This window comes from Humulus lupulus, chromosome 6 (assembly GCF_963169125.1).
Source record: "Humulus lupulus chromosome 6, drHumLupu1.1, whole genome shotgun sequence".
NCBI classification, from domain to species: Eukaryota; Viridiplantae; Streptophyta; class Magnoliopsida; order Rosales; family Cannabaceae; genus Humulus; species Humulus lupulus.
In genome coordinates, this window is record NC_084798.1 from 213,839,164 (window position 1) to 213,866,064 (window position 26,901).

Genomic DNA, 26,901 nt, shown 5'->3' on the forward strand with positions numbered 1-26,901 from the left:
ACAAGCTTCGAGCTTGTGGCTTGTTGGGACAGGGCCAGTCAACCTCTGACTGGTCCAGTAAAAAATACGAACGCTGGGAGGAAGTGCCTCTGCCCACAGGCATCCTTCCTCCGAGGAGGGAAAGGAAAGCACCTCTCCCAATTCGCTCGAGAAGTCCGCGGTCAGGGAACGAGGCAAATGATGAAGCCTCGGGTTCGGACTCCGATGGAGGTAAAACCCTTCCTACTTCGCGAATGTGGTCTCCCACTTTATTAAAACACAGGCCCAATAGACTAGTCTCGTGCCCACAGGATAGATATCACTTCTACATATGGAGTTGGGTAGATGACTGTGTCCATAGGTTTGATAGTGGGCTCGGGAAATACGACACTATGTATACCACAGACGAGATGTGGAATGGGATAGCTGTGCAGTATGGGACCAATGACTATAGGGACCTTTCGAGGTTATCACCAACTTATAGGGAAGGCCCTCCCCCCGCCTCTTCTGAAGACGGGGGAATTTCATGGTCCCCAAGCTCGATCTCGGGGGAAAGTTCCAGTTAGGATTTTTCTTTCACCACTCTATATAGTGTTGGAGTAACTTGTATTTCTTTCACTGACTCACTGTGATGACTTGTGCAGGCAACATGGACTCCGACCTCGACGCCCTCATCGACAATGCGGGTGCCAAGAGGAGCAAGCGCCCCAGGGCAAGGGGACTGACAACCAGTCAGCCTGGGAAAAGCTCCAAGAGATCTAGGAAAACGCCTCCTCCTCCCCCGCCGGCTTCGAGCTCTGCTGCTGCGTCGACTGGCCAGACTAACGTCCCCACGACGATACCACCCTCGCAGGCCGTCGTCTCTGTGGTGGCGCCGGCCTCGCAGACTGATATCGCTGCCGTGGTTGAATCCCAACCTCCTGTGGCGGGTCAAATGCCTTCTACCCAGCTCGTCGAAAGACCTTCTGCTTCCCGAGCCCAGAAGCTAAATATTTCCACCCATATGGATTCGTATGTGGTGGATAATGCTGCCGGTCCTCACGGGTCTACGCTGATCTCGGATGTAATGTCCCGGATTGGCCAGAGCTACGGCAATTTTGAGGCTCCTCAGTGGCAGTGTCTAACTGGCACTCGGGACCGCACTGTCCTGTACGAGAAGAGTATCGAGCACACTGCCGCGGTAAGTATCCTATATATTCCCTTTGCTTACATTCATGCTGTCTCGAGGCTAATGATGGTTTCTTCCTTTTTTCAGGCTCTTGCTTTCACTGCCCAGCTTAATTACGAGCTAAACAACGAGGTCCATTCGAGCAGGACCCTCGCCCAAGAGGAGAGGGACCTCCACCTTAAAGCGAATGACGACCTGAAGGCAGTGAATACTAAGCTCGAGGCAGTGGTTAAGGAGCGTGAAGAAATGGCCAAGGAGCTCGGAAAGCTGAAAAACGAACTCGAGGAGCAGAAGAAAGACAACATCCAGCTTCGGGAGACCAATAAGAAGCTCGAGGAAGACAAGGCCGTCACCCTCGACCTCATGAAGGATATCAAAACCCGCCTTACTGCTGAGTTCAAAGAAAAGAAGGAAACGGCGGTCGATTCAGCCATGTACCGGATGTGGGCCTATAACGAAGAACTGGACACCAGTTTTTTGGGTCCCCTCGAGGCGTCCTTCCTCGAACGATGGAATGCCCGGCTCGAGAAGGAAGAGGCTGACCAGCTCGAGAAGGATAAAGCTACTCCGAGTACCGTTTCGGAGGGAGCTCAGGAGGATAGTCATGCTATTCGTCCTGAGGGGTCCGGTGCCACTGATGCTGAGAAGGCCAAGGAGACTCCTCTTCTTTGAATCTGACCTCGGGGAGATCAGTTTTCGGGGCTGCGTCCCATTATTTCTGTAATTATTTCAACTTGTGCCCACGGGGCTGATACAATTCCCTTTATTATTCTTTTATATACTTACATTTCTTGGTTCGAAATATTTTTCATATTTTTATAATTGATGGACCGGTTATGTTTATTTATGCATACAAACATAGTTTGGATTTAGGCTCGAAATTCGATGCATTCATGCATAGTTTATTCGATTTATCCGTTTCCAACCTCGTTATTTATCAAGGTCGGACATTACTGTAACCATGAACTGAAAAGTACTTATATGGCATGTAATATGAATGATTTGGTTAATCTTTTTAGTCACTTTTCCTCATCCTTAGTATCTTAGCTCCGAGGTTATGAGTTCGAAACTATTTTAAGATGTTAAAGCCTCGATCTCGACATATTTTGTGACGGGTTTAGGCTCCCATTCATCATTGATCGATAATTTGGCTGGTTTGTTCCAAACCTGTTATGCTTGCACATCTGGTTAATTCCAAACGTTTTTGGTTTTTGGTAGCTCGGTAATGTCCGAACTATCTAAGCCCGCGTACTTGGTTATTTCCAAATACTTAATGTTTTTTATAATTCGGTTAAGTCCGAACTATCTAAGCTCGCTCGGTTAAGTCCGAACTATCTAAACTCGCGTATTTGGTTATATCCAAATACTTTTTTGTTTTTGATAACTCGGTTAAGTCCGAACTATCTAAGCTCGCGTATTTGGTTGTATCCAAATACTTAATGTTTTTTTTATAATTCGGTTAAGTCCGAACTATCTAAGCTCGCTCGATTAAGTCCGAACTATCTAAACTCGCGTATTTGGTTATATCCAAATACTTTTTTGTTTTTGATAACTCGGTTAAGTCCGAACTATCTAAGCTCGCGTATTTGGTTGTATCCAAATACTTTTTGTATTTTTTTTTTTTTTTTTTTTTTAAAGCTAGAGGTATGTATACCAATGATGCCCCCTTAATATCCTATGAGTGTGACCATAGGTTATTAAATTAAGAGAGATTGCAAAAATAAAAATAAATTACATGTGAAACAAAGTAGACCCTTTATTTGAAATTCAAAAACAAACTAAGTACAGAAAATCATGGTTACGGGCGACACTTCCTTCATTATTGATAATATGGTCTCAGGTGTTCGCCATTCCATGCTCGTGGTATGAGGCTCCCATCTAATCTTGCAAGTTTGTATACGCCAGGGCGGATGACTGATTCTATCTGGTATGGTCCTTCCCAGTTTGGCCCGAGTACTCCTGCTGGATCTCGGGTTGCTCAGAATACTCGTCTCAAAATCAGGTCTCCCACTCCGAACTTTCGGTCTCGAACCCTCTTATTGAAATATCTCGTGGTCCGTTGCCGGTAAGCAGCATTTTTCAGTTGAGCCTCTTCCCTTTTTTCTTCGATCAAGTCTAGGGTTTCTTCGAGCTGAATATGATTGGAACTTTGGTCGTAAATCTGAGTTCGAATTGTCGGAATTTCGACCTCAATGGGCAACATTGCCTCGCAGCCGTATGCTAGAGAAAACGGGGTATGCCCAGTTGATGTCCGAGCTGTAGTTCTATATCCCCAAAGGACTTGGGGTAATTTCTCAGGCCATCGTCCCTTTGCTTCTTCCAACTTTTTCTTCAAGGAACTCTTGAGAGTTTTATTAACGGCTTCGACCTGACCGTTCGCCTGAGGGTGAGCCACTGACGAAAAGCTCTTTATTATACCGTTCTTGTTACAAAAGTTGGAAAATAAATCGCAATCAAACTGGGTTCCGTTGTCAGACACAATCTTTCTTGGCACTCCATATCGGCATACGATGTTCTTTACCACGAAATCCAGGATCTTCTTCGAAGTTATGGTCGCCAATGGTTCAGCCTCCGTCCATTTTGTGAAGTAATCAACCGCGACCACAGCATACTTTACTCCTCCTTTGCCAGTTGGGAGTGAGCCTATGAGGTCGATGCCCCATACCGCAAAAGGCCATGGGGACGTCAACATGGTTAGTTCGGAAGGTGGAGCTCGGGGTATCGTGGCGAATCTCTGGCACTTGTTACATTTTTTCACGAACTCGAAAGAATCCGTCTTAATGGTTGGCCAGAAATATCCTTGGCGTATAATTTTCTTGGATAGGCTGTGCCCCCCGGTATGATCTCCGCAAAACCCTTCATGAACTTCTCTAATAATCTTCTTTGCCTCGGGGGGAGTCACGCATCTGAGCAATGGCATGGAATACCCTCTTCTGTATAGCCTTCCATCCAGGATGGTGTAACGAGGAAGTTGATACATTAGTTTCCGAGCCTGACTTCGATCTTTGGGAAGAATTCAATTTTCGAGGTATTCAACGATCGGGCTCATCCAGGTCGGTTCTGTCTCGATCATGCACACATCTTCCTTGTCTGACTCAGTAATGCTGGGTGCTGACAGATGTTCTATGGGTACAACATTCAGCTCCTCATTTTCAGTGGAAGTGGCGAGCCGAGCTAAGGCATCTGCATTTGAGTTTTGTTCTCGGGGAACTTGTTCGATTGCATAAAACTCAAAAAACTCCAATGCGTACTTTGCCTTCTCCAGATAAGCTGCCATTTTTGTGCCACGAGCCTGATACTCTCCCAAGATTTGATTAACTACGAGCTGAGAGTCGCTGTAGCAATGTATAGCTCTGGCCTTGAGTTCCTTTGCTATTCGTAGTCCCGCCAGTAAAGCCTCGTACTCAGCTTCATTATTAGATGCTTTAAAGCCGAACCTTAATGCAGAGTGAAATTTGCTCCCTGCAGGGGTGATCAGAATAACTCCTGCCCCCGCTCCATTTTCATTTGACGACCCGTCGACGTAAAGTTTCCACAGCTCGTGGGCCGTGGTTGTTACTTCGTCGTCGGCTGTACCGGTGCACTCTACTATAAAATCTGCCAACGCTTGTGCCTTAATGGTTGTTCTCGGATGGTAGGTGATCTCGAATTGTCCGAGCTCAACAGCCCACTTAAGGAGTCGACCTGATGCCTCTGGTTTGGACAAGACTTGCCTTAATGGTTGATCTGTCAGTACATGGATAGGATGTGCCTGAAAGTAAGGGCGGAGCTTTCGAGATGAGTGGATCAGACTGAGGGCGAGTTTCTCCATCAGTGGATACCTTGACTCTGCCCCCAGTAATCTTTTACTGATGTAGTAGACGGGTTTCTGTATTCTCTCTTCCTCTCGGACGAGCACCGCGCTTATCGCGTGTTCAGTTGTTGAGAGATATAAGAACAGTACTTCTCCCGTCTCAGGTTTCGATAGGATAGGTGGTTCGGCTAAGTGCCTTTTTAGCTCTTGAAAGGCTAGCTCGCACTCGTCTGTCCATTCGAACTTTTTACTTCCTTTCAATAAGTTGAAGAACGGGAGACCGCGGTCCGTTGACTTCGAAATGAACCTGCCCAGAGCTGCCATCCTGCCAGTCAAGCTTTGAACATCTTTATGCTTCCGAGGTGAAGGCATATCAATCAGGGCCTTTATTTTATCGGGATTAGCCTCGATTCCACGAGAGTTGACAATGAAACCCAGAAATTTCCCTGAAGACACCCCAAAAGTGCACTTCTGAGGATTCAACTTCATGTTGTACTTTCTGAGCACGCCAAAGCATTCTTCGAGGTCATCAGCATGGTTCTTGTTAAGTTGAGACTTTACGAGCGTGTCGTCAACATAAACTTCCATGTTGTTCCCTATTTGCTCTGAGAACATCATGTTTACGAGCCGCTGGTACGTGGCTCCGGCATTCTTGAGTCCGAATGGCATGACATTGTAGCAGTAGAGCCCTTTATCCGTAATGAAGCTTGTATGCTCTTGGTCGGGGGCATGCATGGGAATCTGGTTATATCCAGAATAGGCATCCATGAATGACATCAGACCATGCCCCGCCGTGGCATCCACGAGCTGATCAATTCTCGGTAGGGGAAAACAGTCTTTCGGGCAGGCCTTGTTGAGGTCTGAGTAGTCAATGCACGTCCTCCATGTCCCATTGGGTTTCGGGACCAACACTGGATTGGCCACCCAATCAGGGTAAAAAAGCGTCCCTTATAAAATTATTTGCTTTCAGCCTGTCCACCTCCTCCTTTAGTGCTTTCTTTCTGTCTTCATCCAGCTGCCTTCGCTTTTGCTGCTTCGGAGGAAAGCTTTTGTCTATATTCAATGCGTGGCTCGCTACATTAGGGCTTATTCCCACCATGTCAGAGTGGGACCACGCGAAGACATCCTGGTTTTTCTTCAGAAAGCAAATTAATTGCTATTTTGATTCGTCTAGGAGGTGTTTCCCGACCTTCACCTTTTTCGAGGGACTAGATTCATCGAGCTGAACCTCTTCGAGCTCCTCCAAAGGTTGGAGGTCAATCTTCTCTTCAATCCTTGGATCGATCTCCTCGTCAATTTTTAGAACTGTCCCGTCTTTATACTGTATGACAACAAGTGCTTGCGCGCTTGTTTGTTTCTTTCCCCTTAAGGAAATGCTGTAGCACTCCCTTCCTGCCAGTTGATCTCCTTTCAATGTTCCGACCCCGCTTGGAGTTGGGAACTTAAGGGCTAGATGCCTTACAGATGAAATTGCCCCCAGCCCGACCAGGGCGGGTCTCCCGAGCAATACATTGTAGGCAGATGGTAACTCTACTACCACGAACTCCATCATCATGGTCACCGAGACTGGATAGTCTCCCAAGGTCACAGGGAGTTCAATGGACCCCATACAGGCGGTTCCTTCTCCAGAAAAGCCGTACAAAGTGGTTGCACAAGCCCTCAGGTCGCGAAGGGAGAGCCCCATTTTCTCTAGGGTTGCTTTATAAAGAATGTTAACTGAGCTCCCATTGTCTATGAGAACTCGGCGCACTCTTTTGTTGGCAAGCTGTAGGGTGATGACGAGTGGATCATGATGAGGGAACTGGACATGAGAAGCATCCTCCTCGGTGAAGGTTATAGGCCGAGCCTCAACCCTTTGGCTTTTTGGTGCCCTTGGTTCGGGTTCATATGGAGACCCGTCCCCTGTCTTCAGCTCATTCACATATCGTTTTTGAGCATTTTTGCCCCCTCCTGCGAGATGAGGACCTCCCGAGATGGTTATTACGTCCTCTCCATCTATCGGTGGAGGCCTATCCTCATCCCGAGATCGGGAGTTATTATTCTGTATTGCCGGAAGCGCGGCTACTCTCTGGCTGGCAGTAGCCTGTCCAGTATTCTGGTTTTTGACATACTGCCGGAAATAACCTCTCGAGATCAATCCTTCGATCTCGTCCTTGAGCTGTCGGCACTCATCAGTTGTGTGGCCGGTGTCCCTATGAAATCGACAATACTTGCTGGAGTCCCTCTTGGACTTTTGATTCCTCATAGGATCCGGTCGCCTGAAGGGGACCTGGTTTTCATTAGCCAGGTATATGTTTTCCCGGGACTCGTTGAGCTCGGTATGCACTTTATATACGGAGAAATATCTTTCTCCTTTTTTCTTCTTTCCTCCATCAGCCTCAGGATTATTTCCCTCGCTTTTTTTTCTCTTGGAAGGATTCTCCGAGGCAGGCTGTGTAACTAGAGGGTCAACCGAGGTTGAGGCGGAGTTAATGTTTATCGTTGTAGTTTCGGTCTGCGAGGTCGCTTTGAGTGTTGACCTCGCTTCCTCTACATTAACAAATTTCTGCGCTCGTCTGTTAAACTCGGTTATCGACCTCACCGGTTTCCCTTGTATGTCATCCCAAAGTGCACTCCCGGGTAAAACACCAGCTCGGATGGCCATCAAGTGCCCGCTGTCATCCACGTCACGAGCTCGGGCGACCTCTAGATTAAATCTTGTCAGGTAGCTCTTGAGTGTTTCGCCTGGTTGTTGTCGGACGTTAGTCAAAGTGGATGCTTCGGGTCTGACTCCCACCATAGCCCGGAACTGCTTCTTGAAGTCTCTAGACAATTGATCCCACGAAGTTATAGAATGTCTCTTGTACTTCTCGAACCAACTCTTGGCAGGCCCGGCCAATGATGTTGGAAACAACATACATCTGAGCTCGTAACCTACGTTACTAGCTCTCATAATAGTGTTGAATGTACTCAGATGGCTGCATGGGTCGGTTTTTCCTTCAAACGCTGGGACGTGAGGAATCCGGAACCCTTGGGGGAACTGAGTGTTAGAAATATTGGGAGCAAACGGCTCGAGCTCCTCATCAGAGTCCTCATATCGACCGTTTCCTCGCTCATTCTTCAAAAGCCTAAAGGCTTTTTCGAGCTGATCGATCCTTTCTTGTACTGGGTCCTTAGGCGGTGTTTGGAATTGATAGTCATTAATCGCGATCCCAGGCTCGCGTCTCCGTGAGGGATCTCTACGCCCATTCAGATGATTCCTAAGATCCGGGTTTGTCTGATCTCCCTTTCCCCTGCTCTGATTCAGGTGATTGCGCAGGTCGAGATGGCTCTTGTGATTCCCAGTATTTTTACGACCCCGGTCGTGTTTACTGACAGACCTTGTTTCTCCGGACTCATCGCTAGTGAAACTCATCGATCGGTCATTTCGTGGTGGATCCTTTCTACGTCGCCTCGTCACTGCAGTACGAGATCGGGACGTTTGACTTCTCTCGGATGGCGCGCCTTTCCGCCCCTGGAACGTCTCCCCGTTTCCTTGTCTCTCCCCTGTACGCCCTTGATCCTGATCTCGACCAGGTTGAGCGTTCCTGCGGGGAGGTGAAGGATATCTTACGGGAGACGGAGGAAACCGTATAGGTGACGGTGGTTGCCGTCCTTGCCTCGGCCTGGAAGGTCCAGAATTTGCCCGAGATGGGCCGGTTGCGTTTGGTGCGCTACCAGGAACCTGAGTCCGAGCCTCGACAGGAGCTTGGTTGTTCTCAGTTCCTGCAGGCACTTCCATGGGTGGATTAGGCGGGACTCGAGCTCGGGTACTCCTCTGAGGCCTAGAAGGAGCAGATGGCTCTGTTGGTGCTGGAGGCTGAGCTGGCCTCCTTGTGTTAGCATTTTTTCGTGGACGTCCACGGGGCTTCCGGGGAGGAACGTGCACGTCCCTTGGAGGAGGGGCTCGGTCTTCGCGCGGAGGTGGGGGCTGAGCCACCTGCGCCTCCGCGGCTATCCTAGTCAACTCCTCGTTACGTTTGTTGGCATCTGCCAGCAGTTGTTTCAGCTGCCGATTCTCCAATTCTACAATAGGGACATAACGCTCAGGGTTATAGTACATGTCCTCATCCCTTGGTTGTGGAGGTGGTCCCCGGGAATCAGAGGACCCACTCCTTTCATCAGCGTCCGGGTTCTCCATTGGCTGTTTTCCAGGACGCCTTGGGTAATTTTCTTCAGGAGTGTTCTGATTGTTTGTAGCCATGAATCTCTCAGGGATAGATGCTTGAGGCTCTCAATGAAAGCACCAAACTGTTGACGCCGTTTTTCGCCAACAGATAAAAGAAGAGAGCACGCAAACAATTAAAGACAATGGTTAAAACAAACAAACGAATCAGACACACGGTTTTTACGTGGTTCAGCAGTTAAATCTGCCTAGTCCACGAGTCTCTGTTATTAATCTCAAGATTATCTCTGAACAATCCTTTAGCATGAATTCTCCAGAGTTTTCTCTCAAGAATCAGAAAATCCGTCCTTTACAATGGTGCATGCCTTCTCTATTTATAGAGAAGGATGCAGAATACTATCCCACATATTTTGGGTAGTTACTCTTTTGTGAATAAAATAAATGGCTTTAAATGCCTATAATCAGATATAAAAGGAAACGTCCCTGAAGACCAGGAAACGCATAACTGACCAAATAATATCCCACGATTCTTGGGGATTTACATTAATAAATGAGGATCATATCCCATATCTACAACTCTTGTAGATATTCAAGGTAGTCATTGCGTATCTCCAAGGCTTCACGTCATTGTGCGAGCCGCTGACACTTCCCGAGCTGACATTTCTTTCGAGATGGCATATCGAGCTCGAGATCCCTGCTCCGAAGTTGCTTCTGAAGATGAGGGGCTCACAGAGCTATCCTTCGAGATCGAGATCATTTCGAGGTCACCATATTCGAGATCTGTACCATACTTTGCAGGCTCCGATTTACAATCGTAGAGCATACCCTTAACTCTCACGAGACCATTTAATGCGAACTCAGCTTTCGAGGTCATATTTGCTACGGCTCGAAATCTGGGTATAACATACTAATATTCACAATATCTCTAAATTTTACAATTCTATAAAAAATTCGGCAGCATGACGACTATATTTTCATCTATCCAAAAATTTAAAATCCTACAAATAACACATAAAAAATATTTAGACCCAGAATATACACAGAAGTAGACATACAACTATTAGTCTTAATTTTATTAATTATGCAAAATATCGGAATTTCACTAAAAAAAAACAACAACACCAAAAACAAAAATAAAGTATCAATATTCATCAACACTAAGAATAAAAAAATTAACAACAACAACAAATACAAATTTTAACAAAATAAAAAAAAAATCTAATAATATAACTTTATCAACTCAATCTATTAATCTAACTTTATTAACTCAATCTCTATAATAATGTAACACTCAAATTAATTATCCCAAATAAAAAATTAACACTCAAATTAATTATTCCAAACTAAAAAATTAACACTAAAATATTATATTTTCATTTATAATTATACAACACATTTTCATACATATTAATTAAACTCAAATTTTATTTTTAATTTGATTATTTAAATAACAAATATATTTATATATATACCTATAATACAATAACAAAAATGGTGAAAAACCAAAAAAAAAAATCAAAATCTTACCAATAGGAGTCAGGTGAATATTGGAATGTGTTTGTAGACACCAAATTAACCAAAAATACTTCATAAAAACAAAAAAAAAAAGACACATAAATCTCGAATTCAAAATAACACAATAACAAAAAAAATTCAAAGAAAAACACAAACATACCTTCAAATCTTGGAATGAAACTCAAAATCTAACCATGGGAGAGCCAAAATTGGGGATAAATGAGTTTTATAGTAAGAGAGTGGGGGGTTTTTTTAGAGAGAGGTCGGAGGAAATGGAGTTTTGATCGAGAGAAAGGCTGTTTTTTTTGCATCTGGAGGAAGAAGAAAGGTTTCAGTATTATGTGGTGTGGAAGTAATGAAATTGACCTCCACATACATTTTAAGGCCTTGTTTGGACCATATTTTGTAGTTTTGATTCATTGAGAATCAAGAATAATTTGATTTGTCTTTTTTATTTTTTAAGAAATCATTTCCTCGTATATAAAGATAACAAAAATATGTATTTTTATAAAGACAATTATTTTTTTGTGAAAATTTATCTGATTTGCATATTTCATATATCTCATTGAACAATGCAGGAATTAAGATTGTCAAAAATCAATATGGTTCATATGGTGAATCGGGTTCGTGATTAGTTTGCTGAGTCAACTGAGTGAGTTGCTCAGGCAAATCATGTTTCCTTGAAATATTGCCTATTTTATGATTGTCTTTGATGTTACATAATCAATTTGATAGTTGTGAAGGTTCTTGATTAGTTATTGAAAATGTATATTTAATGTTCGTAAGTGTTAAAAAAAATTAAGTTTTAGTTAATATTTTTATCAATTTAATGTAATATATTTTATTATTGAAAGAATTTTATTTGATTTGAGTTTATGTTTATTTTGCATAAATAATAATGCATTGTGGCAAATATAAAGAAAGAAATTAAAAAGAAATAAAGATGCAAGCCTTGAAAGAGAAATTGGCATTTCTGAAAATTAATAGCCCATAGAATTATGACATTTTTAGGGAAAGAAGCCCAAAAAATAGAAGTGACATTTGTACAATGGATCCCCATATTCATATTTAATGCCATGGCATGAATTTCAAAACTTAGAGTTGTTTTAATTTTTTTTTAAAACTTTTTTAAAAAAGGTCTTAAATTATTTAGTGGCGTATTTCTAAAATTACAATAAATGATATTTTCTATCAAAACTAAATCAATGTATGTTTTTGTTGGTTACGGTTGTTTTAAAAGTTTTAAATGTAATTTTTTCGCTTTATTGAGATAGTATTTTTCCTTACCTTTTTTATATGCATGAAAATGAAATATAAATCTTTTCGAAAAAGAAAAAAAGAAAAAGAATAATAATAATTCACTAAATGAAAAAGAAAAAAAAAATTTAACGTAAATGGTGATTAGTTACATACTCATATCACGAGAACCACTTGTGATAAGTAAAACGATATAAATTGTCATATTTTATATAATATAATATTAGATTAAATAATGTGACATAATGTGATTTGTCATACCTTTTAATATAATCTTGAGAGTTACAAAATTTGACATATGTATGTGTCCAAGTGTAACATATTTGGAGTTACAAATTTGTAACTCTCAAATATTAGCTAATAATGGGTAGATTGAGAGTTACACATTTTGTTTGAATTTCACAAAGCCATAATGTGATATGGTTGTTGAAGATATGATTCTAACTCCCATTATGTGTATGGAGGTTACAAAATCAAGTGGGAAAGAGTTTGGACGTTTTGAAAAAGTGAAAAATTTGGGAGGCTGGAAGAGCATGCTGGTCGCGGCTAGAGAGTCGGGGACTAGCGGTCGTGAATGTCCCTGGTCATGGCTGGGTGTGCTGAAAACCAAATCCCAATTTTCTATTTTTTCAATTTTGAACGGTTTTAACATTTCAAAATAACTCTCAAATCTTCATTTTAATTCCATAAGATCCAATTAAACATTGGTAACAACCAAGGGAGTTGGTATAATTGAAATAAGTTTTTGGATACTTTGGTGATCCACACTACTCTACACTTTGGTTATGTAAGTATTATAGTGTTATTGTTATTTTTACTTTGTTTTCTATTTACTATTGTTCTTATTTATTTCTTCATGTTCTTTTTTGTTTTTTTATATTTACATGTATTATTTTGCTTTGAGTTTGTAATTTTTTTCTCCTCTACTTCTTCTACATCCCTTCTATTTATTTGTTTTTTTAGCAATTGAGTTGTAACATTAATTTTAATCAAACACATTGTCTATTGTATTTGGTTCTTAGAGCTGTATCTTGATATCTATACATTCCACTTGAATAATACATTCTCTAACATAAATGATTGATGAACAAACAAATAAAACTTTATTTATTTTTTAATAGTTTGTTTTTGGTCTTTCAATCTCAACCATTGGATTTAGTTTTATTTATTTATTATTCATTAAAATCTAACGGAAAAATGAATATTTAAAGGGAATTAACAAACAAAAATATTGGGTCAATGAGACTCTGTCTAAATACAGAGAGGCTCGGTCATTTAGAAGAGAAGCCACTCTCACTCTATAACTTCGTTCTTTCGCACACATTTCACTCACTCCACCTGTCCAAAATTGAATCTTTGAAAAAACCCAGAACTCAAATTCATCAAATGAGACTTAGAATCATCATCATCATCACCATCACCATCACCATCTCTATCGCCATCTTTTTCTCTTATTGGGTGTAAATGAACTAAGGAAGTTTTATGGTTCAAGCAAAATGCCAATGGATTCTTTTCTTCTGGGCTCCATTATCACTCCTTGTAAACTATCAAAATGTAATTGTAGCATCCTGGAATTTTACTTAGCTAGATAGTAGTAGTAGTAGTAGTAGTAGTAGTAGCTGTAGAATTTTAGTTTTCGTGAATATTGGTCAAAGCCGAAATTTAGTTAGAAACTCATAGAAATAGTTATAGATTTTATAAGTTTAACCTATGGTTTAGAAATATTAATTTTTAACATAAGGTTTGATTTATATAGTTAGTCCTAAGAATATTATTTATTATAACCTAAGGTTTAGATAGAATAATTAAGAGCGTGACAATTGTCATAAGCATGTTTATTAAAGATTTAAGTATTTTTGAGGAATAGTTTTAATTAAAAGAAAGATCTAGAAGCTCTAGAACCTTCCATTATCTGTTAGGATCACGTTTTTACTCAGTCAAAATAGTTCTAATCAATTTCAAATTATCCTAAAATGTGCAAAAACATGTTTAAAAAATCAGTGTATGCCGATATATCACAGCTATAGGGACCGATATAACGCCTATATTTGATACGGAAAACACGCTAACTTCGCACTAACGAAACCATGGACCCTCGATATCATGGTAGAGGCGATATATCGCCTACCCTTGGCGATATATCGGCTCCAGTGGCCAATTTTTGAATTTCGTAAAATTCGGAACTAGAAACAACCCTCAACAACCTTGACTCGTTCCTGAACGTTTTTGACCGAGTTCTGGGCGTCTGTTGAATAGTGTTGACGCGGTTCTTCGCCAACAGGTAATTAAGAGAAGAAGAGAAAGGGATTAGTACTGAAAGTAGAACCGTCACAGATATGAAATCTTAGAGAATGAACTAGGTGACTCAAGACACGTTTTTTAAGTGGTTCGAAGGTTAAAATCCTTCTACTCCACTAGTCAATATTATTCATATATTCTGGGTATTTGGTTTACAAAGTATATAGCTCTTCATAGACTATTTTTTCCAACCCCTATCAACTCCCAGGGTCCCCATATTTATAGCAGAAGGCACCTGGAAGTTGGTAGGGAGGTCATCCCGTGACCTTACCATTTGTCATATCAACTCTGTGACATTTATGATTAATTCCTAAACCTGACACATAAGTGTGGTCTAATCAGTATATAAGGAGATAATGGGCCGCACGGCCCAACCCAGCCGTGGGTGTCTGAATGCGCACGTTCCTGCTGCGTGTCCGAGAAGTCAGGGGGATATCGGACACGTGATGTCAGATATATGCACGTTTATCTTGCGTGTGTTGACTTTACAAAGGGTCAGAGATCCACGGCCAGCTCGTACCACGAGCTGCTTCCCTGAACCGACCTTCAGCCTTCAGGCCTTCTGATTCCTTCCTCCAATCTTGGGGACCCTTGGCGAGCCTTTGAGGATCCCTCGAGCTAAGAAGATACGATCTAGAAACAGGATCTCCGCCCTGGGGGAATCCTACGACTAAACCATGATTAGTCCGAGGCTCGACCTGCTAATCAGCCCGTGGGAAACCCAGGGCGTACAAATAGATAATTCAAATTTATTAATTTTTAATCATTTATTTATTCATTGAAATGGGAGTTAGTTACACTCCTTGAACTCTATAAGTAGGACCTTTCACTCAGTCATTTCATTCATCATTCAAGCACAATTCAGAGCCTCTAAGCTGCTAAGATTGTTCTAGAGAGAAACACTAGGGTTTTGGGGTTAAAGCTTTCAAATCTAATGCTTTTATAAACACTTGGGAAGTAAGTTTTTGTGTGATTTCGGTGTTCGAGGTATAGATCGAGTATCTAAGCTATCCAAGGTATTCATTATCTTAGGGTTTAGTTCATTATAGTTTCATCTTATTCTTTCATTTTCTTCAAATCCTAACTTGTGATAGTGACTTTTGGGTAGGTGTTCAATCCCTTTGAAACATAAAGTTTTCGGTAAGTTTCTATCTCGATGGTTTAGATCTTCTCTTTATCTTATTTTTCTTTAGAAATTTATGGTTTCTTTATGTTTGGTTTTAGGAGTTTCAATCCCGCTCTTGTCTCCAATATTCTGGTTTTTTGTAAGGAAAATTAGATAGTTTAGTATTATGACTTAGTTCATGATATAGTTTATGTTTGTATGACCTAACATTTCAGGTACAATAAATGGATAAGTGTGTTTGGACCTAAGGTGTCAAATGATGTATGACGGACTATGTCCGGTAGGCTCGGTTGCCAAAACTTTATGACAGACCTATGTCCGGTGTATGACGGACTTTTGTCCGGGGCTTAATTGCCACCCCTGTATAAACACTTATCTTTTTATTATATCTGACTTGTTATTATGACCTATAGTTATGATTTATGACCTATGACCCATAGTTATGATTATGACTTATGACCTATGATTTATGACTTTGAGTATGATTTATGATGTATGACTTAGATTATGATTTAGAGTTATGACATAAGTTATGATATGATCTAGAGGTTTGTGTTTATATGACTCTTGTGAATTTATGTTATGTTTGATTATATGACTAACTTTTGTATGTATTTTCCTTACTGGGCTTAGAAGCTCACTCCTTATAATGTTGTTATTTCAGGAAATTAAGGATAGAAAGGCCGGTGGCAAGTGTGAGACCTAAGTGCTTCGTGATGTACTCGTGGGGACCATATAGTCGAGGAAGATCAAGCGGGCCTAATTATTTATTTTTATTAAAGAAAGTTTATTTTAAAGTTTTATTTAAATGCTGTTCATTTTTATGTTAAAGACACGTATTTTATTTTTGTGAAAACTATAGATCTATGTATGTATTTATTTTTAAGTTTTTATTCAATAAAATAGCAATATTTATAATTATGACCCAACGCTGTGTTCTCGATAATCTATGAGAAATTAGGGCGTTACAGTAACTACCCATAATTACACTATATTCTCTTAATTACTAATTGATTATTACATTTAATACATGAAATCATATATTTTTCTTTTCGAGAAGTAAATCCCAGAGCCTAAGGGATCTGCTTGCACGTCTTTATTATATCCAATCCTTCGCAAGCTGAAATCACATCATGATGACTCGAGCAAGTTTACCCGCATCATACAAACTAACATCATGATGACCTGAGGAACAACTATTAAGACGATCGTATAACTTCCATCGCAATACCTCATTTCGGACTGGATTGAACTATCTGCATCATTGAACCACGAGCTTGGTTAAATACTTAGTTCATATTTAACCTTGACTAAAGAATCTTGATTGCCCTTATCATATGATTAATAAGTTTAACCAATTTGCTTGTTATCATTCTATATCACCAATTTGCTTGTTATCATTCTATATCACGATCTAGACACTTCAACACTTATTTTTCTGGTACAACAAAAACATATTATCTATAGTTCTAAAAAAAATATATATGATAATAAAAAAAAATTGTTAAACAATAAAAACCTTCAGATATAAAGATTTTTTGTATTTTAGTTTTAAAATTAAATCCTTTTTTTCTAATTTTCTTTTAGAAAAATATGATCTTTTATTCTCATTATAATAAAATATTTTAAATTAAAACTATAAATCTTAAAAAAATTATTTGATCAAATATTAATTATTTAATTAAAAAAATTAAAGCTAATAGAAAGTGATGAACAATTAAAACAAGTAATTTCTTATTAAAAAAAATAAACAGCAAAATAAGAAATAGATATGGATTCGGATAGAATTTTTCACAAATAAAAATGAGAATAGGTAAGAAGATAAGCCAAAGTTTTGTTTCTTATGATTCGAAGTGAGGAAACAATTAAAGAAACATCAAAATACAAGAAATAAATAAATATATATATATATATAGCAGCCACTACGAAAGATATTAAAAATTGAAATAGCCACTGCTTATTTTGGCTGTCGAAATTATCATGCAAGTTTTCAACTTTAGTTTACTTGTATCTTTTTATTATAGTATTGTATTTTCTATTACTCTCTTCAACTACATTTTTCTATATTTATATGTATTTTTTGCAATAGAATTGTAACTTATTTAATCAATCATCTTATTTTTATACTATTTTAGTTAGAGTTATAAGGGCCTTTTTATTTTTCATTGAAACAATTTAATTATCTTTAACAATTTAAATGGCATTTGAAGTCAATGTCAAAAGTGAGGGTGCAAAATAACTAATTGTTGTTATTTCATGGAAAACTTTTATTAAAATTATGATAAATTAAGTACTGTGCACACCACAGCATAGTACTTCTTACACAGCCCAATTTGATTTATTATCCAATGTAGTGACCACATGTGAGAAAGAAACTCACGTGATACATTGTATTAAAGAGAAAAGAGAAAAGGAAACAAAAAAAATATAGTATATGCCATGAACTTTATCTATCAATGTGTACATATTATGTGATTCTACGTTAGGGCTCATCGAGCTTCAAGCACTGTTATGCTCATGCCGTTTATGTAAATTGGGCTGAGGTAGCTCACTATGGCTTGGCTACCCAACATCAAAACAACAGAAGACATGGTTGGTCTATCCACATGACTTTGTTGCACGCATAGAAGACTAATATTGATACAACGTTACACTTTTTGTAAATTTTCATAAGAAATCTAAATTGTCATGAATAAATTCATTGGATTAGAAATGGAGTACAAGAACAAGGAAATTAGCTTTTAAGATACTCACATGTCCAATGAGCGTCAAACCTTGATTTTCATCATGAAAGCCTCATGTTTTCTTTCCGCTTACTATTTCTATCACGAGTACACCAAAGTTAAACACATTAGAAATATATTCAGGCGTCATGTAACCACTGCATAAGAGCAATATAAGAAATTATTTTTAATGGACAAATAATTTAAATTCATTTATATAGATACTTACACGGTTCCAATTACTCTGTTCCAAAAATTCTAGCCTAGCCAAAATCAGAAATCTTAGAATTCATCTCATTGTCAAGTAAAATATTACTAGCTTTGAGATCTCGTAGTCTTGAATCTTCATGAAAATAAACAAGCCACTTAGCAATTCTGTAAATAATTTGAAAGAGCTTTGACCATTTTAGTAGTTTTCCTTGCTTTTTATCTATCAAATTTGTTTGTTTGAACATCAATTAAACTAGTAGAAGTGTTGAAGAAATTAAATTGATTCAAAATGGGTATACAGAACAGAAACGCAGACCGAAAATGAAGAAGTCGAGGCTTGTGTTGGGCATGTATTCATAAACTAGCATGTTGTCATCTCCCTGAACGCAACAACCAAGAAGTTTTTACAAGATTTCGATGTTGAAGCTGCGCGATTAGCTTTACTTCATTTTTTAACTCATTTAAGCCTTGTGCTGAACTCATTGACAACCTCTTCACAGCAATTTATTGTCCATCGTCTAACTTACCCTGAAAATATCACATTAATAATCACAAGGCTTTTATGGTATTATTATTATTGATCAGTTATTCTTTTATTTATATATGTTTTGTTTAAAACAGAGTAAAGAACGAATGACATAAAATGTTGAGCTTCACGTTAGAATAGATGATATACTAATACATAATTAGGGTGGTATATTCTACATCGAATACAAAATTTGATTTTATCATATAAAATCATTAAAAAAATTAGATTAATCAAAACTAATGTAAAGAAACTTGGCCAAGAATATTTGGTAAAATAATACCTTTCACGTCCCTCCTGTAAAAGTAATAGCCAAGAAAGATCATCACAGACATACCTCCAATCACAACTATCTATGACTACTATCTTCACCTTTCGGTCATCACGTCCTTTTTAAAAATAAAACCAAAAAAGAATGACAAATCGAAATGAGTCCTACGAATTCATATCTATATCTCCGACTCTGGCATACGAATGTAGAGATCTAATCCACCACCTCCTGCGATTTGCCTAATATCCATTAAATTGTCAAACCAGATAGCCCAACTCTGATATCTGTGTTTGAGTAAGCCATGCAAGAGCAGTTGTTCAGGCATGTAGCCCTGCAATCCTTTAAGTTCATATCTTTTTTCACCCATGAGCGTTTAGTATCTTTTTTCACCCATGCAAGATGCAAGAAAAGTTGTTCTGGTATAGGCTATCGAAAACAAGATGCATATTCTTTTCAGTAGTCCACCACTTGAGAACTCCAAAATTAAGTGTGTTTGACCTGGAGTAGTCTCATGATGATTGACATCCTGGAAAGTTTTCCCAGGAAGTGTGCGAGTGAGGACAAAACACGTTGAAAAAGACTCGTGTTGGTTTGTATGGTCAGTCGTCATTCCAAGAAGCAGTCATAGTGACGTGGGACGTTACTTGTAAAATTGTCTTGAATTAAATGATACTTCATTTCATGTGCTATACCCTTTCATGATTTATAGTTATTCTATAATAGTTGCATCTGCATTGCTTTCGCAATGAGATACTAGTAGTTTATTTTAGTCTGAAACCTTTTCTAGAATGGTAAAGAACTGAACTAAATCAAATAGCATATATAACTGCTCGTAGATGTTACATTTCAGCTTCTATGGTGAAACATATACTTGAAATGTCCAATACATTTCCAGATTAATGTGTTTCCTCTACAGTTATAGAAACTGATTTTTGATATCAATCTTTGAATATTTCTATCTAGTTTAAAATCAATTCATCCTTTGGGATTTTAGGTCACTACCAAAATACACAAACATATAATCTCCATTATATTCAAGATACTCAAAAACTAAGTCCTTGTATATAATTATTCAATGACTCAATCCATCATTGGATTGACAACTGCTGACTATTCCCACCGTTTAAAAAATGTTAATTCGAAAGCATAACATTCGATACATTAAACAGTCCATTACCGAGTTGTAGGAATACTATCTCATGTCCTCATTTTCTAGTAAAAGAACAAATGAACATTATTATTTAGATAATACATCCTCCTGACTAGGAAGACAAAAAATCTTTTTTGGACTTTTGTAAACTAAAGTATTTAAGCTTCTTATCTATATAAGTTGCTTGAGATAGTGCCAAAAGATTGTTCTTTCAATCTCTATAGACTTGAATATATAGAACCTGTTTGGCTTTTCTAAATCTAATATTTAGAAATGTTCAGGTAACCATTTCTTTTCTATTGATAATTTCTCTACATCATTCCCAATAATCAGAACGTTATTAATATTAAGAATAAGAATCACAAAAGAATCTCATAATTCATGCATAAAATAATGGATAAGAGTATGTAAACAGATTTAAGCTTGGTTACAGTAGAAGGTATTTATTCGAGTAATAAATTATTATTTCTGATTATAGTTTTAGGCTATTAATCTTACTTTGAAAAGTTTGTACTTTCATCTGTTCTCCTCTTCATCTTGAATATCATGTTTCAAACTGAAGTTCAATAAACTTTAGTTGGATGTTTCAACCATTATTTTCTATAAAAAGTTTTCATTACATTCTAGTATGTGAATGAAATATAGTTAGATTGTGTTACACACAACCAACTAAATTTTATAAAAAAAAAAAGCAAAATAATTTAATTAATTATTTTTTTTGTTTTAAATTGAATGGAGATAAGGTGGTTTAAGTAGTTCTTAAGTTAAGTTAAACTAATACAAAATTTATTTTTATATTTAATTTAATAAAAAAAGGTAAAATTAATGGTTGAGAAGAAGAAAGGGTGAAACTAGTACTTGTTCCAAAATTGATATGGTGTGGTATGGTGTGGTGTTTGTATGAGAGTTGAGTTGATCCTGGTCATTTACATTTTTTTTTTTAATTAGTTTTTAGTCAGGAGTGGATTTGTTTATAAATTGAAATCGAAGAATATATTTAAATTAAAAGTATATTAACTAATTTAACTAAAAAACAGTGACAAAAATTTTGTACCGAAAGAAAATAATGAAAATGGAAAGGAAAAAAAAAACGAAGGTATGTTTAGTCTGCAGTGAATATTATCTCAAAATCTTTGCTCTTATTGTTTTTTATTATATACGTACCTTTAATTTTGGTTAGATACAAATTTATACCATTTTAAAGAGAAGTACCACTTTTGACCATTAAGTTTACTAAAATACACTTAAAAAAATTTAGGAAAAAATCATGGACTTACCGCTTTTGTTAAGAGAGATTTCGACTCTCTGATTTTTGTTTCTTAATACGGCACTGTTTTGATATATATATATATATATATATATATATATGTATATGTCATTATTCTAACTGTGTTTGAAATATATTATTTTTCTAAAAGTGCTTAAAAAATATTCTATTTTTATAGCCGAAATGGAATTATAAAAGTGAGTATATAATTATCAAAATCCGACCAATAAAACTATTAAATAAAATATAGCAAGGAAGGAAAATTTTGAAAATATCTCAACCTTAGAAATTTATGAGTTCTAGCTATTCTACCATTTTCATCTTAGTCAATGGTTGTCGGTCTTGAATGTTTCAATTGTAATTTTTCTTTTATATGATTTTACCCAATCACATATTTCTAGTTGGTTAAAAAAGGTGATGTATTAAAAAATATATAAATAAGTTATATTATGAAAATACAATTAGAATAATGCCATATATGAAAACATAGTTGGAGTATTGCCAAAAAAAAATGGTATAACTATTTTCTCCCCCAATTTGGACGCAAGAGAAAAATTACAAAAAAGTTTGGTCAAGTACAACTTTGAACAATAGTTGTGAGTAGTTGGGGGCAAATATTTTGTCCTAAGTAAAATTTTCAGCAAAATTAAAATTATTAAATCAAAAGAAAATCAACAATTACGAAAGAAAACAAAGATGTTGTTTAATTAACTTTAAATTATTTTATCTATTTATTATATCAATTTGAAAGAATATTTTGGTATGCCAAAATTTTAATGAGAATAACAATATTGTAATATACAAAATACATGGTATGTCCAACAATAATTTCATCTATCCAATTATCAACTAAAAGCTACTAAGATACTAATTAATAAAAGCCGAATTGTAGGACAATATGGGATTTTTTTTCTTCAAACTTTGAAAAATATGACTGTTTTTTTCCTTAAGTTTTTTATGGCATATTTTTTTTGTTTACATTTTTATGGAAGTTTTTTTTTTTATATTTGTACACCATATTTTATCTTTTTATACATTTTTAGTGGCAAGTTTTGATAATTTTAAAATTATTTTGATAATTTTAATCTATTTATATTATTTTTTATCATTCATATTTTATAAAATATTTTTTTACATAATTCTTTGAAAAAAAAATCTGGGACCTTCATCACCATACTTTTTATTCTCATTTCTTCTTCTGTTATTCCATTTTTTATATTCTTCAATCAGTATTTTATCCGCAGTAACTAGTTACCACTATCAAAATAATTTTGATTTTTTCTGTGATAGTATTCGTATGCCATTGTCAATTTTTTTTAGTTATGTGTGGTATCTGGTTACAACTATAAAATCATTTTTATTTTTTAAGTGGTGCTATAGTAACTGGTCACAACTATAAAAAAAAATTGATTTTTTTAGTAATGTACCATTATCAAAATATCAACTGAATTGTAACTGGTTACTTAGTGAAATTTGGAAAAAAAAATGATATGAAAAAAATAAACTAAATTGATCGTGAAGATAACTGGTTACAGCTAAGTATGAAAAAAAATGAAAAATAAAATAAAATCATTTGCGATGGTAACCGGTTACTGAGCCAGGCCTGGAACAAAATAAGATCCAAACAAAAAATCTAAACTGATCATAATCAATTATTATATAGAAGTGAAATAAAATCAATTAATTCAAAATTAATTATTCTAATTATTTAAATGCCTATTTCGAAATTCCCATTTTATTTAAAAAATTAATTTAAAAAATTGCTTTAATTAAAATGTCAATTTCGAAAACTGCGATATTAATTAAATAATTTGTTTGAATTACATATTTGTCCTTGAATAACTAATTTCTTCCAAATATGTAATTTTCTTGATTTTTCACAATTTCCATTCTTACATTGAATAGTGTTGATAGAGTCACCCCGAGCACCTATGGACTTATAATTTCAAGCTCCAATAAATTTAGATTATTAATTAGAACTCTTTAATATAATAACCTTAATTTATTAATCTCAGTATTATTCCACTAAAAATATGAGACTACACTTTTGTAATTGTAAACATATATTTACTAAGTACTTTTAAACATAAAAGTGTTCATCGATTTAATCATTACGTACAATTTAATTATCTATTAATGGTTCATAATTAAACTATATGAATTAATTACCGTTTAACCTCTTTAATAATATCTTGTTTCCTCAAGTACCATTAATTTTACTAGTGAATGTTAATTCATAAACTGATTTATGAATTTGAGTTCAATAACTTTTTAGTTCCAAAAGTCAACCCTTAAGAGAACCATTATTTAATTACTCTCGGAAAAGTATAGATTTCATATTTGTATATTATGTCCCCAACCATTTACATTAATGAGTTCCGAAAACAAAAATTTTCATCCCGATCATTTTTCAACCATAGCATATATGCTAGCCTATGCTTTCATTACTGCAACAGAAATTGCCAAGACAGAACCAAAGACTTACACATAAGCCATTTCTTGTAAAGAAGCAACTAACTGGAAGATGGCTAGATGAGCTCACTTGTCAAGAATGAAACTTTGATATTGACTCAAAGACCAACAAACAAGAGAGTTATCAGCTGTAAATAGATTTATAAGATAAAGCCAGGAATCAAGGAAGGGGAATTGCCAAGGTTCAAAGCCAAATTAGTAGCAAAGGGGTTCAGTGAGGAAGAAGAAGGTTGACTTTAATGAAATTTTTGCTCTAGTAGTAAAGTATAAGACAATAAGAATCATGATGTCTTTAGTATCACAGTTTGACTTAGAGTTTGAACAAATGGATGTTACTACAACCTTCTTAAATGGAGAATTAGAAGAAGTTATATACATGAGCAACCAGAAGGCTATGAAGTTGATAAAGAAAATGAGCAAGTTTGTTTGCTGAAAAGGTCTTTATATGGCTTAAAGGAAGCTCCAAGACAGTGGAACAAGAAATTTGACTCTTTCATCACCAAACAAGGATTTAGAAAAAGCATGCATGATACATGTCTTTATTATAAAGGGTCTGATATTATTCAAGCATAGTATTTACTTATATTGTTAATCAGCAAAGAGAAACAAAAGATTGAAAGAATTAAAAGAGTTCTTTCTAAGCTCAGAGTTTGATATGAAAGACCATGAAGTAGCTAAAACAATTATGGGAGTCAATATAAAAAGAAACAAAAGTTCTAGTGATCTGTTCCTTGGTCAAAGTGAATCAATTGATAGACAAGTTTGCAATAAGAGGAGCGCTTCTCTACCATTGTCTAGTCAGTTTCAAATATCAGCAAAGCAAAGTCCCAAAACAGAAAGTGAAAGGAAAGAAATGGAGAAATTCCATACTCAAAATGCTATAGGATCAGTTATGTACTCCATGGTTTGTACAAGACCAGATTTGGCTTATTCAACTAGCATTCTGAGTAGGTACATGGGAGATCCAGGGAAGCCACATTGGGTAGCTCTAAAATGGATGCTAAGATGCATGGCTATGACTACTGACTATGGTTTAAGATTTAAGAAGAAATATGATACAATTCAGGTTGAAGGTGATAAAGATTCAAGAAAGTCATCTACTTCATTTGTGTTCTTAGTATCTGGTAATTGTGTGAGCTGGAAGTGACAACTTCAACCAGTTGTAGCTTTTTCTTCAATAGAATCTGAATACATTGCTAAAACCAATTCCTTCCATTGATAGTGAATCAAAATAGAGTAAAGTAAATACATTGCTAAAGCTCTTCTAAAAGTCCTTGAATCAAAATATATTCCTTCAATTGCTTTAATATGGTTTAGTAGTATTCCCATATTACTTTTGTGAGCTTTAGCAATTGAATCAAAATAGAGAAAATCCCAAGTAAAGAGAATCCAGCTGATATGTGAACCAAAGTTCTAACACTTAGTAAGTTTCAACATCTTGAAATTACTAAGTATTGATTGAAAAAGGATGATTGTAGAGTAAAGTTTGAGCAGGGATCTTTGAGAAGCTTTTTTTCTTCTTCTAGTTTATATGAATTGTCAAGTGGAATTTGTTGTTGAGTCAGACCTCATATAAACCAATTAGATGGCACAAACACAAGTCACGTAGTGGATCACTCAAGATTCCAAGACCATTATATTAGTTATTTAGGTTCTTTCTATATATATATATACTAATACCTATAACAGAGGAATGTTGGTGTACCGACAATTATTAGTGATTGTAACTTGTGCCATTGATAGTGAAAGAGGCTGAACTCAAAGGGAGTTCATGGGGACGTGACCAAAGCTTCTCTTTGGTTGAACCTCGAAACAAATCTGTTGTGTTCCTTTTCATTATTTTTCAATTATCTGTTCTTGGTTTCTTTTGTTTCTGGTTTGATGTGTTTGTGTGTAGATTAAAGTTGAGGTTGTTGTTTCACAACAGTTGCCTATGACGCTAATTTGAGCATGAAAATAAAAATACAAAAGCACTACTAAACAAAGATTTTTGATTCAGAGACTTATATTACTCTGTCAATCCTAGGGAATGAGCTATGAAAACAAGTACAATCTTTTTGTTTCAGTCGTATCGGTTTATCATTTATGTTATATTAACATTGCTCTAATAATTGCAACTAATTTCTTACATAAATCGTCTGCAGAGAACAAAAGACTACAAGTCTTGTAAAATGTAAACTTACTCATCTCTAGATCTAGAGATTACTCTTTCATTAGTGAATCCTTACCAAGTCCTGGTGAATCTCTTGAGGTTTATATGTGTTTTTAACTTTGCAAGGATGATATTTTATAATGTAAATTGTTCCACCATGCTATATTTTGTTAGTTAGTTTAAAGGAATAATATATGCAAAATAAAAGCATTTCGATTGCTGCTCTGTTTTGTCTCTGAGTCAAGCTCATTATTAGTTATTTGCATAAGATTGAGATCACAACAAGTGCTTAGTTAGGATTATAACATTGCTCTAATAAGGCACAAGGCCAGTACAGAGTACATAAAGAAATCAAAGCAGGACACATGTCCACTATAGCTAAATCAGAAAAGGAAATGTAATTAACAGTAATACAAAGTGTAATTATGGTTTAACATCTCCTCAAACTCAGCAGCGGGCATGGAAGCACAGTGAGTTTGGTCTCATTGCCCACGTTTGGTGGTGGAATAATATATCATAAAGTTATATCTCATGAAATCTTTACAGGACTTTTAGAAATCTGAATTATAATCCATTGTCCACGTTTGGTGGTGGAACTTTAAGACTCTTTATTGTTAAGGGAATGACATGATGTGTGCTGTTTTTTCTCTCAATGCCTCGATAGTTGTTACATGATGTGTTGTAATTTTCAGTTAGCAGTAGTAAACTTTACTTTTTGTTATAACAGATATTAAAATTGACTTAATAATGTGAGAAAGTGCAATTAGTATAATAATCTCGTTTGCTTAATTGATCTTGAAAATTATTTTGTAATGTAAAAAAGAAAGAAATGAAAAATTAAAGAATTTAA

At 36.3% G+C, this 26,901-nt stretch overlaps 1 protein-coding gene across 1 annotated transcript; it reads left to right on the forward strand.

Moving 5' to 3' along the window:
- Positions 1-25,046, forward strand: LOC133786015 (uncharacterized). The gene is made up of 3 exons (XM_062225227.1): positions 1-540; positions 624-908; positions 24,496-25,046. The coding sequence occupies exons 1-3, from the start codon at positions 234-236 to the stop codon at positions 25,044-25,046; spliced, it is 1,143 nt and encodes a 380-aa protein (XP_062081211.1). The 5' UTR covers positions 1-233.
- The last annotated feature ends 1,855 nt before the right edge of the window (positions 25,047-26,901 follow it).